Source organism: Sceloporus occidentalis, unplaced genomic scaffold (genome assembly GCF_023333645.1).
Source record: "Sceloporus occidentalis isolate IW3139 unplaced genomic scaffold, rSceOcc1.0.p SCAF_1, whole genome shotgun sequence".
NCBI lineage: Eukaryota > Metazoa > Chordata > Lepidosauria > Squamata > Phrynosomatidae > Sceloporus > Sceloporus occidentalis.
This window is the reverse complement of record NW_028316981.1, coordinates 136,879,939-136,897,748: the sequence shown is the minus strand read 5'-3', so window position 1 is coordinate 136,897,748 and position 17,810 is coordinate 136,879,939. Positions and strand designations below refer to the sequence as shown.

At 43.6% G+C, this 17,810-nt stretch overlaps 1 protein-coding gene across 5 annotated transcripts in view; it reads right to left on the bottom strand.

Moving 5' to 3' along the window:
- Positions 1-1,104: 1,104 nt before the first annotated feature.
- Positions 1,105-17,810, bottom strand: part of SIRT7 (sirtuin 7) — a 23,168-nt gene continuing 6,462 nt past the window's right edge. For 3 of the 5 annotated variants that reach the window (XM_089538165.1, XM_089538173.1, XM_089538181.1), the window contains 11 exons: positions 14,635-14,746; positions 13,481-13,754; positions 8,466-8,603; positions 6,604-6,708; positions 5,344-5,414; positions 5,158-5,230; positions 4,114-4,212; positions 3,794-4,030; positions 3,219-3,299; positions 1,909-2,015; positions 1,105-1,550 (listed from right to left, as the gene is read on the bottom strand). In XM_089538165.1, the coding sequence (XP_089394291.1) occupies positions 1,349-1,550; positions 1,909-2,015; positions 3,219-3,299; positions 3,794-4,030; positions 4,114-4,212; positions 5,158-5,230; positions 5,344-5,414; positions 6,604-6,708; positions 8,466-8,603; positions 13,481-13,576 (1,209 nt within the window). In that variant the 5' untranslated portion in view covers positions 13,577-13,754; positions 14,635-14,746 and the 3' untranslated portion in view covers positions 1,105-1,348. Of the gene's footprint in view, positions 1,551-1,908; positions 2,016-3,218; positions 3,300-3,793; positions 4,031-4,113; positions 4,213-5,157; positions 5,231-5,343; positions 5,415-6,603; positions 6,709-8,465; positions 8,604-13,480; positions 13,815-14,634; positions 14,747-17,810 lie in introns of those variants that run through there. The other 2 variants (XM_089538159.1, XM_089538151.1) reach the window with 2 other exon arrangements.

Here is a 17,810-nt window from a genome sequence, read left to right as displayed (position 1 = left end):
CAGACCCAGCAGCATCAGGGACAGCCTGAGGGAAGAGGCCCCTCCCTCCTTAACTGTCATCTCGGCCTCAGAGGGAGCGATCAGGCAGACTCAGCAGCATCGGCGACAGCCTGAGGGAAGAGGTCCCTCCCTCCTTAACTGTCACCTCGGCCTCAGAGGGAGCGATCAGGCAGACCCAGCAGCATCAGGGACAGCCTGAAGGATGAAGCCCCTCCCTCCTTTAACTGTCACTGTGTATTTTGTATTGTATTCTATTGCAATTTTTACTGTACACCGCTATGATCATTGCGGAATAGCGGTCTATAAATAAAACATATTATTATTAGGATGAATTTATGTTCCACCTTCTACCTTACCATGCTTCTGTGTATGACTTCCCGCCTCCCTTTGCTGAATAATAATAATAATAATATTACGTTTTATTTATAGACCGCTATTCCGCAATGATCATAGCGGTGTACAGTGAAAATTGTAATACAATACAAAAGTTAAACAGTTAAAGGAGGGAGAAGTCTCGTCCTTCAGGCAGTCCCTGATGTTGCTGGGTCTGCCTGATGGCTCCCTCTGAGGCCGAGATGACAGTTGAGGAGGGAGGGGCCTCTTCCTTCAGGCTGTCCCTGATGTTGCTGGGTCTGCCTGATGGCTCCCTCTGAGGCCGAGATGACAGTTGAGGAGGGAGGGGCATTAGAACACCTCATTTCATTTCCATTTACAGTAAGTCATATGCTTCTAATTTCCTAGTAAAATATGTTTAAACACCTGGGCGAGGCATGTTATCTGAGTAGATTGCCTAAATGATATCACCATGATTACCTCAAAATGATAGGGTGAAGCACTTGCGTCAACAAGGTAACATAACCCCCACTGTTATTTCCACCCCAAGAGGCTAGGCTGTGTCAACAAGAAAAAAACCCACTGATCTATTTTAATCTTCAGTTTAGGAACAGAACTCTACTCAGATGTAGCACAAATTCCAAAGTAAAACACACAGCAACATTGCTGAATATGACAAGGGTATGGTGATGGACTTAGGGATATATCATCTTCTATACTTCAAAGCATGGATGCACTCTGGAAAAAAATAGCCATTTTATTATTCTACATTTTTTAAAATAATATTTATTAATTGGCAGCCCTGAGTATCAAATGCCAACCACTCCATCAGACAGCAGTAACCAAGCTAAGCTTTGGCCTCTGTTTCTTTATATATAAAACATCTATGAAAATAGCAGCTGTGGTTTTTCCAGTTAGCCCAGCAATCCTGGCCAAATCCAGTGCGATGTAATCTCCTATCCTGATTTTAGCAACTTCAGTTGGTCCCCGAGATTTTTTTAAAAAGTGTTCGTAATCAAGACAGTTTTTTTCTTTTGGTGCCTTTTGCACAGCCTCTACCAAACCAGCCACCAGAGAAGGTGACAGCAGGCACCTGTTGCTGCTCTCCCAGTGGCACTTCATGGAGACTTGCTGGTAGGGCCACAGGTTTGCGGCTATGACTGCCTTCTTCTTCAGGTTGTAGAGGAATAGCCATGGAGAAGATTGGATCCTTTGTTCTATGGAACAAAGCAGGATTAGGTGATGTTAATTTGCAACACCACTGGATAAGTACATACTCCTTAGTCTGAGCCCCAAACAAAAAAATGTTGTTAAAAACAGTCACAGAGAATATTCCACTGTAAACCCATGCACTGACATCAACATCCTTCATCTAACGCTAATAAAGGGCCAGACTGATGTGCCTTTTTCTACTTTCAGATAAGCTGCAGCTGAACTATGCACCATGTTATGATGGAACATTAAAAAGAGTTAGCTTTAATGACAAGATACACAGGATACTAAGTAAAGGCAGGACACTTAATTGCTAAAGAAGGAATTTTAAAACCTACAAATGTTTAACACATTTTTGCTGACCTGTCATAGCAAGGGATGGGAAGTCCTAGTTCATCCATCAGCAGTTTCATCACATCATCACATTTCCCATGAAGTTTCAAGGCAGCTAGGTCATCCTTTGGTGTCCACTGCAATCAGAAATGCAACACTGTGTCTGAAATGAATTAGGGCCCGAACAGATAGACCAAAATAAAGCTGCTTCAGGTCACATTGGAGGTAAGCTGTTTAAATGATGCATGTGTCCTAAGAGGCTGGAAGCTGCACCAAAGCCATGCTCCAGTCCCAAGGACTGGAGTGCAGCTTTGGCACAGCTTCTGGACTCTTAAGATGTGTGTGTCATTTAAACAGCATACATCCAATGTGACCTGAAGCAGCTTTATTTTGGCCTGTCTGTTCGGGCCCTTACTTAGTGCTACTGCATCAAATCCACACTCAAATGAAGCTCCGTTAAGGATTTTCCACTACAATAATAACAGTAACACATTTATTCCTTGCAAAAGAAAAGCACTTCAGTACTGTCATCTAATTTTTCCTCCAGTGTCAAAAGCCAGTAAGGTTTTCTATACCAGTTGTAAGTATGAGGTGCTGTGGCAGTCATGCCCAGCTTCCAATCTTCCCATAGAATCTGATTGGTCACCACGAGAACAGAATACTGGGCTAGGTAGGCCTTCAGGTCTGACCTGCATGGTTTTCTTTCTTGATTTCTTCTTGTTTACGAAAATGTGTTAGTTTTAGCCCAGTTACATAGCTTTTTACAAAACCGCAATTAACCAATGATAATTCACAATAGGTGCTCTCTACGACACATAAAAAGAGATAATAACTGGCTACACTTCTGCAGTTCAGCTCAGTCTCCATTATTACTGGGGAGGAATAGAAAAGCAAATACAAGGAGAAATGTACATGCAGCATTTAAAGCACCAGTAGAAGAAACAAGGCAGCTATTTGCAAACTATGAAGATAGAATGAATGTGAAACAGTAGCAAATCTTGTCCAGACTTCTATTACACCATGTGGAAGTGAATACTATGAAGTGAACACCAATACAAAGCAGACCAGATCACTGATCAATGTACTCCAGTACTGCCTACTTCAAGTGGCCACAACTCTTCAAAGTCTCAAAGCAGAAGGCTTTTTTCAGCCCTGTAGCCCAAGATCCATTTCTTTTAACTGGATACACCAGGGACTGGGCCCATGACCTTCCACATACATTGTACCAACACTCATTTATGATCCCATAAACACATGAAAGTAACTGAAGATATCACATGCACCTGTATAACATACCAAAGTAAACTGCTCTGTTTGTTAATGATACAGCTGACACTCACCTGGAGATTTACAATGTAGAGTTTAGGGCGATGTCTGGGTGGCTTACTCATACACCACAAGTGGGGGTACTTTTTCAAAACCTGTAAAGAGAAAGAAATACAACCAAAATAAGCTCAAAACATAAATGTGAAGGTGCTTTAATTTCAGACACCTAAAAACAAGGTTTTGTGCAAATTCAGCCCCAAATTCCCTTTTTGGTGTGTGTGTGAATAACGTTAAGATTCCTTGTGTTCCAGAATTCTGTGCTTGCTAAGACTTGCAGTTTGCAAATAACCAAAACTATTATCTACCTTGGCAAATTATGATAAAAGAGACTGTTTATTTGATTAATGCAGTGTTAAGAAATATACAGAAGTTAGCACTGAGAAGGGAATTAATGAACTGTCAAGCTGTATATTGCAAGAATGTCTGTTTTTGAAACAAATATTTTTGCTATTAAACCTTGATGACATAATCTCAATCAGCTCATCACTTCTGCTCACGGAACTTCCTTGAGAACATTTTAGGGAAAGAGCTGCATAACAAAAGGATAGTGCAAAAATGTATCTACTAAGAGCAGTCTCTCTTACTTTACCTTCAAGCTAGACCCCAAACAAAGGATCACATCAGCTTTGCTTGCAGCTTCTGTTGCTGCCTTCCAGTTCAAGGGTTGTTGCAAGATGCCCTTCTCCCCAAAGTGTACAATTGTATCTCTTAGTTGTGTCCCACATTTGTGACATACTCTGCCGGTATGGTGCCTATGTAAGGCTGTACGCTCTGTCACATCGAATACTCGCACATATTCACGGTTGGGTGCGCAGGATGTACAAACCTAATTTTGGATACAACCACAAATGCTGTAAGCACCTTTGGGATTTTATTATGCCCTAAGCCTAGGTTTCAGCAAATGCTCACCTCTATGTACATGTTTCCATGTAGCTCAGACAGAGCTTCTCGAGGGAGCCCACTGCGCAAGTGGAGACCATCACAGTTTTGTGACACCACATGCTTCACCTGAAAAGAGAAAGAAGCATCCTGTGGAGTTAAAAAGCAAGGGATTTTCTCTTTCTTTCTACCAATGCCCAGGACAATGACCTGGAAAGTTCTCATGTCATACAGCCAAACCTTCTGTCCTTTTGCCACTGCTCTGCTTCTGCCAAAACTGCAGAAGGTTAGGTAACTGCAGTCTGATGCTACCTCTAGATGGCTGATTGCTCTTGCTGAGCTCCTACCAGTGAACTACAAGAAAAGAGATTCCACCTAAACATTAGGAAGAAGTTCCCGACAGTGAACTGCTTGACAGTGTAATATGCTGGTTTGGAGTGTGGTGGAGTCTCTGTCTTTGGGGATTTTTAAACAGAGGCTACACAGCCATCTGTTGAAAGTGATTTGACTGTGTATTCCTGCGAAGCTGTATGATTCTATGAACTGTTGTTGCCTGTATCAGCATAGGTTCCCCAGCCCCGCTCTAGTGGTAAATGTTATTTATTCATCAATGTACAGCCTTTTATAGGAATCTAGAAATAACACAGCACACTAAATTGACTTATACCTTTACCTACCACATCCCACAAATCTCTAGTTCTTAATGAATTTCTGGCTATGTTTCATAGTAGGTAGAACTATTTATGGACTATTATCTCAACTAATGGGCATAATCTCTTTTCAAATTCTCACTGCAACAAGCATCAGCAATATCCTGCTTCCTTGCTATTTCAAATTCTATGTCCCATTTCATTTTGTCTAGCAATACAGTGTAAGAGTAAATGTCAGGGAGGACAATGCATATACACAGCATTGTTTACCCTGCATGGAGAAGCTTTACATCACCACAAATCCTCCAAACATAAAATACATATAACGCTTTTCACAGTATCTTAACTATGCCCTGCCCCCTCCTTTCTAGCTGCCATCTGCCCTGACCCCAGAAGTGCAGAACTAAGAAATAAAAGACCTTACCAGCTTGTGTTTGTGCAAACAGGCAATGCTCATGTGGGTGAGTGTAGGCTCTGCCTCACTCAGATCTGTAGCCCTGGTAAATAGAAAGAAAATGAGTACTCTTCATGCCTGCAGTGTAGTATCTAAGGCTAGAAAAGTCTCCCAGCAAAATCCTAAAGGCACGAGGAAAGTCAATGAACTGGTTACCTGATACTCCTTCCTTTTTGCAGCATAGTCCACACCCCATTTGGGCCTCTGTAGTCAGGAATTGAAGCTGCCTGTTACCAGGAGACACAAAAGAAAAATGTACCTTATTCAGTGGACAGTTCAGGAATTTACTGCTTTGTCCAAATTCACAAACAGCTCTGGCTATCAATTTCCACTAGTCCAACAACATCATAGCCTCCTATTCAGATGCTCCCACACTCTACAAAGTCTACTACCATCCTCAAAAAATTAAAGCCACATTGCCCAAACACCTATCTATCAGCCAATTTATTCTGAGTCCTGACCAACAAATGCTATCAGGTTTTTTTCTCCATCAGAAGAAACCCTGTCCCCAAGTTTTTCTTAGAATTCTTGAACTAGAGCCAAGCTACATCATATGGTGTTTATGTGGCAAGCATATGATTAATCTGCCATGCCCTTCCACCTCCCACACTGATAAGGCAGATTAGCTGCACAATATTTCAGAAAAAGAAAACCCAGCCAGTCTCACAACTCATTCCTGCTGTCAAAGAGCTGCTTTGCCAAGGGCAAGACTGATTAACAGCTCCTTTTCCCCCTCAAGCACATAGCATTGAAAGGAGGAATCAGCCATGGAATCATTCCTATATGCAAAGTAGTGGAAGGAAATGCTCTCCCTTCTTTCGATTATGACTCTCATGATCCTTTACTATTAGCTGTGTTGGCTAGATGTGATATGAGATAAAGTGCAACAACACCTAAAGGACCACACATTCTCCAGTCTGTCTCTTGGGGTAGCTTCTGGAGGGAACCTTCTGCTTTCCAAACACAAGTCAAAATTCTTAACATGTAAGCAGTCTAACATATAGTCTCGCTACTGCGTTATATTTGAGATACAGAAGATGAACATAAAGGATGCAATTTGCTATAATTTTTTCGAAGAAACAATGTGACACTCAACACTGATGTCCTCTGCAATTTAGAGTGCCACCTACTGATGACTGTCAGAAATAGTTCTAAAAAAACCTCTATCTTAATCACATTCCAAAGGTGTTAAGACACTATCTTGCGTAATAAAATGCAAGCTGTCACAGCTCAATATACCACAATTCCCAGACTATCTTTTGGAGATGCTATAACCCATATTACAACCTGTCTTTATTTGTTGGTGAGAGCGCCTAAAGAATTTTCATCAGCCAACAATGTACCATAGTCATAATGTTACTAAGAGCTTTAAAAAGGCATTATTCTATTTTTGTCACAACCTTAGAAGACCCTTACTGTACTGATGCCAGCTCCAGTATATATGATGAGATGCTTAGCTCCTCGCACAACTTCGGAGAGCTTGCTGACTTTTCTCTTTAACTCATCAGGTTCATCACAAACCTAGAAGTAAATGAATGAAGCATTCAGTTTTCCCCTCAAAGCATCATATTTCACCTATGTCCCATATCATCCTGATCACTTCCGCACCTGATTAAATCATATCTGCCCATAGATCATGACATCCTCTTGGAACACCTGAGAGAGTTAGGAATTGGAGGCACTGCATTACAATGGTTCCGTTCCTTCCTCTCAGGCAGATTCCAGAGGGTGATGCTCAGGGACTGTTGCTCCTCAAAAACGGAGCTTAATTGTGGTGTCCCTCAGGGCACTATCCTGTCCCCGATGCTATTCAATATTTATATGAAGCCGCTGGGAGAAATCATCCGTAAATATGGGACAGGGTAGTTTTTTGTGGTTTTTTTTCAGGCTATGTGGCCACGTTCTAGAAGAGTTTCTTCCTGACGTTTTGCCAGCATCTGTGGCTGGCATCTTCAGAGAATGCTTGCCTGGAAAGGACTTGGGTATATATATTGTGTGACATAATATATATACCCAAGTCCTTTCCAAGCAAGCATTCTCTGAAGATGCCAGCCACAGATGCTGGTGAAACGTCTGGAAGAAACTCTTCTAGAACATGGCCACATAGCCTGAAAAACCCACAAAAAACTATGGATGCTGGCCATGAAAGCCTTCGACTTCACATGGGGCAGGGTACGCTATGACACCCAAATATATTTCTCCATGTCTCAGTCAGCAGCCATGATGACAGATGGCATTTCTCCCCTCAATCAATGTCTTGATGCAGTAATGGGCTGGATGAGCAAAAACTGACTCAAGCTGAATCTGGACAAAACGGAATTACAGTAGGGACCCCCAAACCAGGTATTGGATTGCAACCTCCAGTCCTGGACGGGGTCATGCTCTCCTTTAAGGACTGTGTTCGCAGTCTGGGGGTGCTCCTAGACCTGTCAGGAGCACCTGTTATCAGGTCCTCTGGAGGAATTTATTGCAACCCATAAAAACCAGACTAATGGCAACCTGCCAGAGGATGTTCCCCGCTGCTGCTCCCAGACTATGGAATGCCTTGCCAGAGGTGTGCTGGCCAAATGGCCGTAATAAAGTTATTAAAGTTAAAGCCTTGCCAGAGGAGATCTGTCAAATAACCAGCCTAGACAGCTTCAAAAAAGCTGTCAAGACAGATCTCTTCCGGCAGGCCTTACCAGAATAATTCAATCTATTCTCTACTCTCCCTACTTTATGTAACCACTGCCTCTACTAGAAAATTGCTATCATTTGAACAGGTATAATTTTTAAACTGTATTGTATTTAATCCTGTTTCAAAAGGATGGGGGGGGGTCAATTTGTTTATTCAAAGTATGTATTATTCTAACATATTCTAGTCATGTAAGCCGCCTTGATTGCTGCAGCAGAAAGGCGGGGTATAAGAATAAAGTTTATTTATTTAAACCTCTTACCATTCTTTTTTGTCCCCTGTTTCACATGTTTTGTGAGGGAAAACACAGAATAGAGGGGGAAAGTGCATAGTTGCAAATCAGGGAAGAGGTAAGAGAGATGTTATTGACAATCAGAAGGAAAAAAGTTATTAAGAATAAGGAAGCAGCCAGCTTAAATCTAAACACAGATCATATTTATTTAGATGGTTTTATAGAATGCTTTCAAGCATATTCCTCATAGCTTGTTTCCCCTTTCATATAGAATGTTTAGTATATATTTTAAGACATGGTAAGTGGTTCCGATATTAAGCATATAAAATACAGTAGTTCACACTTTAACAGTAAAGTGAGAAAGATAATCACCTCCTCCAACCGGTGTTGCAGTCTCTCACGTTTCTTGCGAAGCCGCTCCAAATCTCGTACAATCTCTTGACATCCAGACAGAAAGAGAGTCTCATCAGCACTCCGCTCTGTGGCTGGCTTGTGGAGAATCTGTGACACCTAGGATTGAACAAAAATGAATAAGAGGAGGCATCCCACCAATGGCATGAAATCAAGGAAAATCAACTCAATTTAGATGTGATGCTGAAGAAGAGTTCTGAGAATACTGTGAATACTAATACTGTGAACACTAAATGGATGGGTCCTAGAGCAGAGCAGACCTAAACTCTTCCTGGAAGCAAACATGACTGAGCTGTCATATTTGGCCATATGATGAGAAGATAGAATTGACTAAAAATGCTAACACACTTGATATGGTGGAGAACAAGGAGCCAGTGTGGCACAGTGGTTTGAGTGTTGGACTACAACTCTGGAGAGCAGGGTTTGATTCCTAGCTCAGCCATGGGAACCCACTGGGAGACTTTGGGCATGTCACACTCTCTCAGTCTCAGAGGATGGCAATGACAAACCCTCTCTAAAGAAATCTTGCCAATAAAACCCCATGATAGGGTTGCTTTAGGGTTGCAATAAGTCAGAAATGACACAGTGGAGAGCAACAGGAAAAGAGGAAGACCACATTCCAGACGGATAGACTCAATGAGAGAAGCAATGAATCTGCAAGAGCTGAACAAACAGTTGAGGATAATCAAAGGTGACTTGATTCGAAAGGCAGCCCAGTTTCATCAGGCCTAGCCAAAGAAAGAAGAAAGGCCCTCCCTCTATTCCATCTGCCATGGTCCAGGAGGGAGAGAGGAACCACTGAACATGATCCCCTTCTCCACCACCATTCCCTTCTCCTTTTGTGCCATGTCTTTTTAGATTGTAAGTCTGAGGGCAGGGAACTATCCTATTAACTATCTGTAAGCCACTCTGAGAGCCTTTGTGGCTGAAGAGCAGGATATAAATACTCTAAATAAATGATAAAATTCCAGTTAACAGCAAATAAATGCCAACTTACATGGGTTAGAAACTGATGTCGGTGATGGATGAGTAGGCCATTGCCTAAGTTCTACATCAGGGCAGCTTCCAGGAGCCCCAGTCAGCAGAACCAGAGATCAGGAATGCTGGTAACTGCAATTCAACCACATGCGGAGGGGTACAAACTGCTCTACAAACTGCTTTACTGCTGCTGTGTGGTAGCAGCTTCAGTTTCAGTATTATTATTACGTATTATTAACCTTTATTTATAAAGCGCTGTAAATTTACACAGCGCTGTACATACAATCTTTTAGTTAGACGGTTCCCTGCCCTCAGGCTTACAATCTAAGAAGACACGACACAAAAGGTGAAGGGAGTGGTGGTGGGGAATGGGATCAGGTCCAGCAGTTCTCCACCTCCAAGGCCTGGACCAAGGCAGATGGACTGGAGGAAGGGCTTGGCTTCTTAATTAATGGTTAAAAGGAGGCTTCCTGGGTCAGAGAGGGGTTAGCCTCTGGGAATGCTTCTCTAAACAATATAGTCTTTAACTCAGTTTTGAAACTGGGTAGAGAAGTGATGAGGTGTGCATGTGGGGGAAGAAGGTTCCAGGAGTAAGGGGCAGCAAGCGAGAAGGGACGAATTCGGGAGGGGGCAGTGGTAGTCCTACACTGTGACAGGAGACCTTGACTACAAGAGCGGAGGGTGCGAGTAGGAATGTAAGGAGAAAAAAGGTCAGATAAGTAAGGAGGGGCCAATCCATGGAGGGCTTTGAAAGTCAATAACAAAAGCTTGTACCGGATGTGGAAGGGAAAGGGGAGCCAATGAAGGGAGGAGAAAAGAGGAGAAACATGGTCAAAGCGGCGAGTGGATGTGACAATACGGGCAGCTGAATACTGGACAGAGATTAAAGGATGGAGGTGTGAAAGAGGAAGCCCTGTCAGAAGGAGATTACAATAATCTAGTCGCGAAACCACTAGGGCATGGACCAGAGTCTTGGCAGTAGAGGCTGAGAGGAATGGACAGATCTTGGCAATGTTGTGGAGAAAGAATCTACAGGTCTTGGCGGTGGCCTGGATCTGGGGAATAAATGACAGAGAAGAGTAAAAAATGAAGCCAAGACTGCGGGCTTGATGAACCGGTTGAATAGAAGTGTCGTCGACAGAAACAGAAAAGGAATAGTGAAGGGTGGGTTTAGGTGGAAAGACAAGACGCTCAGTCTTAGACATGATGAGCTTCAAGCGCTGAAGCCGCATCCACTGAGAGATGGCAGTCAGACAAGAAGAAACTTGCTGTTCAAGCCCCGTCGAAAGGTCAGGGGTGGACAGATACAGCTGAGTGTCGTCGGCGTACAGATGATAGGAGAAACCAAAAGAACTGATGAGTTTACCTAGGGACAATGTGTATAGAGAGAACAGAAGGGGACCCAAGACAGAGCCCTGGGGAACTCCAACAGATAGGGGAACAGAGGACGAAGTCTGACCACCCGTGACCACTGCAAAAGATCTGTCTGACAAGTAAGATTTAAACCAGTCGAGAGCAGAGTCGGAGAACCCATGGTCAGAAAGTAAACCAACCAGGAGACAGTGATCAACAGTGTCAAAGGCTGCAGACAAATCAAGAAGAATGAGAATAGAGTAGAGGCCATTTGTCTTGGCCTGCAAGAGATCGTTTGAGATCTTGGTGAGGGCTGTCTCTGTAGAGTGCCGTGGGCGGAAGCCAGACTGGAAAGGGTCCAGGATGGAGTTGGCTTTAAGAAACTTAATACAGTGAGAATAAACGACCCGTTCTAGGACCTTAGAAAGAAAAGGAAGAAGAGAAATTGGACGATAGCTAGACAAAGAAGAGGGGTCGAGAGAGGGTTTCTTCAGAATTGGGGAAACGAGAGCATGTTTGAAGTCAGAAGGGAAGGAACCCATAGAGAGAGAGAGATTAAAGATATAGGGGAGCAAGGGCAGAAGAGAAGGGGCTATAGAGATTAGGAGACGGGAGGGAATAGGATCAAGAGAGCAGGTAGTAGGTTTGGAAGAATTTAGCAGTGTAGAGAGTTCATCCAGAAAAACAGGGGGAAACCCAGAGAGTTTATTAGTAGAAGGTACCAGGAGGTTAGTGGTAAGGGGCAAGTCGGGAGGAACTATTTCAGATCGAATAGTAGTGACTTTAGTGATGAAGTAGTTGGTGAAGTCAGTGGGGGAAAATGATGAGAAGACAGGGGGAGAGGAAGGTTTTAGTAGTGTATTGAAGCAGGAGAACAAACGCTGCGGACGCCTCTCATTAGCGCAGATCAGCGATTTAAAATAGTTCTGTTTTGCCATAGACAAAGCGCCTGAAAAAGATAAAAGGATGAATTTATAATGAATGAAATTGGCCAGTTCCCTAGACTTTTTCCAAAGACGTTCGGCTGCTCTAGAGCAGGACTGGAGGAACCTGATAGTGGGAGTGAGCCAGGGCTGAGGCCTAGTCATAGGGAAAGACATGCGTACAGATACAGGAGCAAAGCTGTTGAGAGTTGAAGAAAGAGTGGAATTAAATAAAGACATTGCTGAATCAGCAGAGTCTCCAAGATCAAGAGAAGAGAGAGATGAATTATATTATATTATAAGTATAACAATATTATTTCTTTTCCTTTTCTTTTGGGCAGGTCAAGGCAGAAATGTACTGTATATATGATTTTATATTTTAATACCACACAGTGGTACATAAAAACAATTGCAACAGTTTTTTAACCTTAGTTAAAATAGTCCTGATGAGGAATTTGTACTCAGGACAAGAGGCTACTGTCAGAACAGAAGATGCAGAAACAGAAGGGTTCCTGGTTGGGAAAGGTGTCAGGCAAGGCTGCAGCCTTTCACTCTCTCTGTTCAATGTATATGCAGAAAACATTACACAAAAACCAGGCTTAAACACAGGAGGAGGAGGCGGAGGAGGGAAAATCAACAATCTAAGATATGCAGATGACAACATAGTACTAGCAGAACTCATCAGAGACCTAGAGCAACTATTGAGGAAAGTCAAGGAAGAAAATGCAAAAGTAGGCTTACTGTTGAAGAAAGAAAATGATGACCATGGAAGATATCTGCAAATTCAGCCTAGACAATGAGAAAACAGAAATAGTAAAAGAGTTCCTGTACCTTGGATGAAACACTGACCAGACTGGGGAGAACACAGGCAAGAACACAGAAGACGGCTGAGAAGAGGGAGGAGGGCAGCTATGAAAGAACTGGAAAGGTCTTGGAGAGCAAAGGCATACAGCTACGCATGAAAGTCAGGACTGTGCAAGCAGCTGTGTTCCCAATGGCCATGTGCGGACGCAAGAGCTGGGCAATGAAGAAAACAAACCATGAGAAGAAGATATGGCGCACTAGAAATGAGAGTAATGCTTGGTAAAGTGGGGTAAAGCAGTAAGAATAGAGGAAGAGCGCACTCCAGGTTGTTGTTGTGCGTTTTCAAGTCATTTCCAAGATATGGCGACCCTCAGAGACACCTCTCATGTCTTGGCCAGGTTTGCCACTCCCTTCCCCCGAGGAGGCTGAGAGAGTGTGACTGGCCCTTGGTCACGGAGTGCATTTCCATGGCCAGCCGGAATCCGAACCCCGGTCCGCAGCCTTATTTATAATCCAATGCTGAAGCCACTATGCCTGGCTGGCTGTCCGTGGGGCAAGAAGGCAAGCCAAGTGGAGGAGCCCGCAGGAGCCCAGAAGGCAGGCTTGGCGGTCCCTCCTCACCCGCTGCAGGGTCCCGCTGCTCAAGGTGGGCAGCTAACAACAAGGAGGCGAGGAGGACAGCTGAGTCTCGGGGGCGCCAGGGGGCCAAAGGGTCCTCCTTTTCCGGACACGTCCTCCGTGCGGAGGAGCAGGACTAAGCCGCATGGGTTCGCACCGACAGGAGTGCTGTCAGCCTTTCCCTGGGCCTGCGCCCGGCCCTCCTTCCCGGCCTCGGGTCCCCCTGGGAAGGGGGCGTGCCTGAGGGCCCCCTCCTCCTCCTCCTCGGGCCTCGTACCTCAGCGGCCTTCCCGGCTGTACCTGTCTCCGCCGCTCCCGCTGCTCTTCCTGGCGGAGGGACTCGGCGCGAGCCGCCGCCTTCCGCTCCGAGCGGCTCAAACTCCGACCCGCCGCCATCGCCTCGGGGGGCTTCCGGGTGCCAGCCGGCCTAAGCCCCGGCTTCCGCTTCCGGCCTCCCGGAGCAGTCAAAGAAGCGCCTAGAGCGGCTCTCCGTTGTTGTTCCTTTCCTGCGGAAGACCCCGCCCACCGGCGCTTCCGGCCCAATCGTGCGACGGATCTCCTCCTCGGTTTGCTGCTGTCAAATAGAATGGCGCGCGCGCTCACCATAGAGCTGCGCAGGGACAGAACGGCCACCTCACAGCTGTCCCTATGAAGCCCAAAGAGAGCCTTGCTTCCGCCTTGGATGCATCCGCACTGGAGAAATAACCCGGGTTGGCACCGCTTTAACTCTTCTGGCTCAAGGCTATGGAATTCTGGGAGTTGGCGTTTGCGGGGCCCTGAGCAGAGCATCCATTGTTCCGCGTTCTAGTCTTTGGAGCAGCAGAAAACAAGCTTGCTCCCTCCTCAATATGACATCCCTTCAAATATTTAAACAGGGCTATCATATCACCTCTTAATCTTCTTTTCTCCAGGTTAAACATCCCCAGCTCCCTAAGTCGTTCCTCATAGGGCATGGTTTCCAGACCCTTCACCATTTTAGTCACCCTCCTCTGGACACGCTCCAGTTTCTCAATGTCCTTTTTGAATTGTGCTGCCCAGAACTGGACACAATATTCCAGGTGGGGCCTGACCAAAGCAGAATACAGTGGCACTATTACTTCCCTTGATCTAGACACTATACTTCTATTGATGCAGCCTAAAATCGCACTGGCCTTGTTAGCTGCTGCATCACACTGTTGACTCATGTTCAACGTGTGGTCTACTTGGACTCCTAGATCCCTTTCACACGTAGTCTCGTTCAGCCAGGTGTCCCCATCCTACATTTCATTTCTTCTGCCTAAGTGCACTACCTTACAATTCTCCCTGCTGAACTTCATTTTCTAAATTTTGGACCAGCTTTGTTGTTGTTGTTGTTAACTGCCTTCAAGCTGATCTCAACCCATGGCAACCCTGCGGATGAGACATCCCAAGAACCCCTGTCTTCCACTCCTCTGCTTACTCCTCCAAACACATACCTGTGACAGCCTTAATAGAGCCCATCCATCTAGCATGCAGTCTTCATGTCTTTCTGCTTCTCTCCACCTTTCCCAGAATTATTTTTTCCCAGTGAGTCGTGCCTTTTCATGCCTTAATACAAAGTGAGAAAATCTGCTTAGGTATCTGTACTCAGGTCAAAGAAGAGACAGCTAAATAACAGTTGATTGAAATCACCACTCTCAAGCACATCTCTTCTATGTTTAAAGTTGCCAGAGTCAAAATTGCAGGTTGCCCTGTATTTTTAACTGCTGTGTAGTAAAGGGCATTTTAGCCACTAAGTATATAAGCATGCTACTGGCTGTGTAACAAGCAAGACCTGCTCAAATTCCCTTTAAACAACAATAAAAAGCTACAGAAAACATCTCCAGTTTTCACTCTGGCAATCCTAAATTGTTGATTCTTAAGTATCCAAAGTAACAGCAGCTGTACCAACCACCTCTGCAACATCTGAATATCCAAGGGAGACAAAGCCCCCTGTATATCTTACTGCTGGCAAATATTTCTTATATTCCATTTTAACTATCCCTTAAATATCTTTCACTGGGGAACAGCCCATCTTTATTATTATATTAGCAGTGAAGACCTCTCCTGTTTTTGACCTAGATGTTTTGCACTTCAGCTGCCAAAATCCTTGACCTCTGGTAATGCTGGCTGGATCTTCTGGAAACTGGTGCAAAACACAAGACCAAAAGTTAAGATCCACCATATCCATGCTTGCCATAAATTTTTGCTACTGGTATTTTGCCTTTAATTCCATAATAAGAACTCCTAATTATATCCAGCTACCAACAGCTTTTGTCCTTTTCTTTTCCTCTCTCCCTCACCAAATGTTAAATATCTAGGCCTTAGATAGAGTAAGGTAGCTAGCCATATGTCATGGAAAGGTACCAAACTGTTTTATTTTTGTTGTTACTGTTATATTTTTAATTCCAGGGGGAAACCTGTTTAATTTCTGCCTGTGCTACTGAGATCTGCCTTGAATACTAGTCACCTTGACTGGGACTTAAGGGGAACTATTTACTTCAGTGTCTTGAGCAGTAAATTGGCTTGGGACAATCTAGGTTTAAGCTAAATGCTGAAAAAGGAAAACAAGTATTATGGAAAAGTTTCTTCTTTTAACTTTGTGCTCCAACAGGAACATAAACAGAGTTGTGAAGGCAGTAAGCAGTCACACAGCTTGCTTCCCATATTAAACTCATTACAAAGAAACATTCTGGAGATACTACATCGTATTCAGTTTTCAAAGCTGTGTAGTAGAGGTACTTCAGGAAAATTACTCCAGTGCCTTTGCAACACTTACTGCATGTACGTTATTTTTGAAAATCATTTGTAGAGAAGAACCAACTACCGTATATACTCAACTATAAGTCAAGAAATTTGTGCCCAAATGTTGACCCTAAAATCTGGGGTCGAATTATACAAGGGTCAGTACAGCTACCATGGCTTGAGATCGACTGGAGGACAGTTAACAACAACAAATAGTAATAATACTCATAAGGCTCCTTTAAAAAGTAGCCCTGATGTCCCACTCTCCGTGCCTTGGCAGCGCTTGCTGAAAGAGCTGCAAGGCACCAGTGTGAGTGTGCATGGAGTGATTCCCTTCTCAATCCTATCTCCAAACTTTTCTTTCTCCTCTTTGCATTTCCCCATTTTCCCTCCGTTTGCAAGCTGATCTCCAAACCTTTGCTTCTCCTCCTCCTTGCGTTTTCTCTGAAAACCAAGCTTCTCTTTCCCCCATCCACTTCCACTTTGAAGCCAATCTTAAAATCTGTCTCCTAAATTCTGCCCTCAATTTATCCATGGGGCATATCAAAATCCAAGACTTTGATCCTAAAACCTTCCCTTGACTTATACATGAGGTCGACTTGTACACGAGTATATACGGTAAATACTTGTTTTCAAGGCCTGACTGTATGCTTCCCACCAGCACTAGGCTGGCCTTTTTTGAAAAAAGGATATTAAACAAGATGGAATTTAGTTCTGATAGCATAAGGCTCATTATTGATTGTTTTACTCAATGGACTTTAAAAAATCAACAAGTAGACACTTTTGTATAACAGAAGTGAAAGTTCACCACAGAGTTGCGCTAGAGGACCTAGATATTCCTAGATAGAGCAAATTAATAAAATCTGTAAATAATCAAATCCACAGAAGTCAAAGCCACAAATGTGCAGGGACGAGTGTAATTCAGTAGTCAATTGGCCAACAACTTCTCAACTGTGAAGTCAAAGGCTTTCATGGCCGGCACCCATAGTTTTTTGTGGGTTTTTTGGGCTATGTGGCCATGTTCTAGAAGAGTTTCTTCCTGACGTTTCGCCAGCATCTGTGGCTGGCATCTTCAGAGAATGTTTGCCTGGAAAAAGTTGGGTATATATATACTGTGTGAGCCCGGGAATGCAGGAGTGATATTAAACAATACACATGCAAATCACTCCTGCATTCCCAGGCTCACACAGTATATATACAGTATATATACAGTATATATACCCAACTTTTTCCAGGCAAGCATTCTCTAAAGATGCCAGCCACAGATGCTGGCGAAATGTCAGGAAGAAACTCTTCTAGAACATCTTTCATTTTTGTCACTAGAATCCCTTCTATCAGCTTCAGCTGGTATGCCCTGGCTGCAGCTGTTCTCTGAACCTGTGCTCACAGTGGTCTAGACATTGGTAACTGCAGTCTCCACATGGAACTGCTCTTAAAGTTGGTCTGGAAGCTGCAGCGCTTTGTCATTGCACTGGCTGCCTCTTTGCTACCAAACTGCATTTAGGTTTTGTTATTAGTTTAGAAAGGTTTAAGCAACACAAACCTGAATATCCAAGAAAACTATTAGGATACTGAGTATGTCTAGAAGGAAAATCCTGATCCATTCTAGAGTTGTTTAAATCAGGATTTTTAGAATGCTGACTCTCACTATGTGAACGTCTTCTCTCTGATATTAAACATATGCCAATAATTCTTAGTGTCTGGTGAATGTGGAGATTTGCCTATTTTTGCAAGCCTACCGTTTGTTTGTTTTTGAAAGCCTTCCTTGCCAAAATTTTAAAATTTTAAAAACAGTTACTCACCAGCTATTTTTTAAAATTTATTGATATACAACATTGAACTCTTCCAAGAAAAGTAGTTCATGAATTTTAAAAGTTATCTGGTCTTC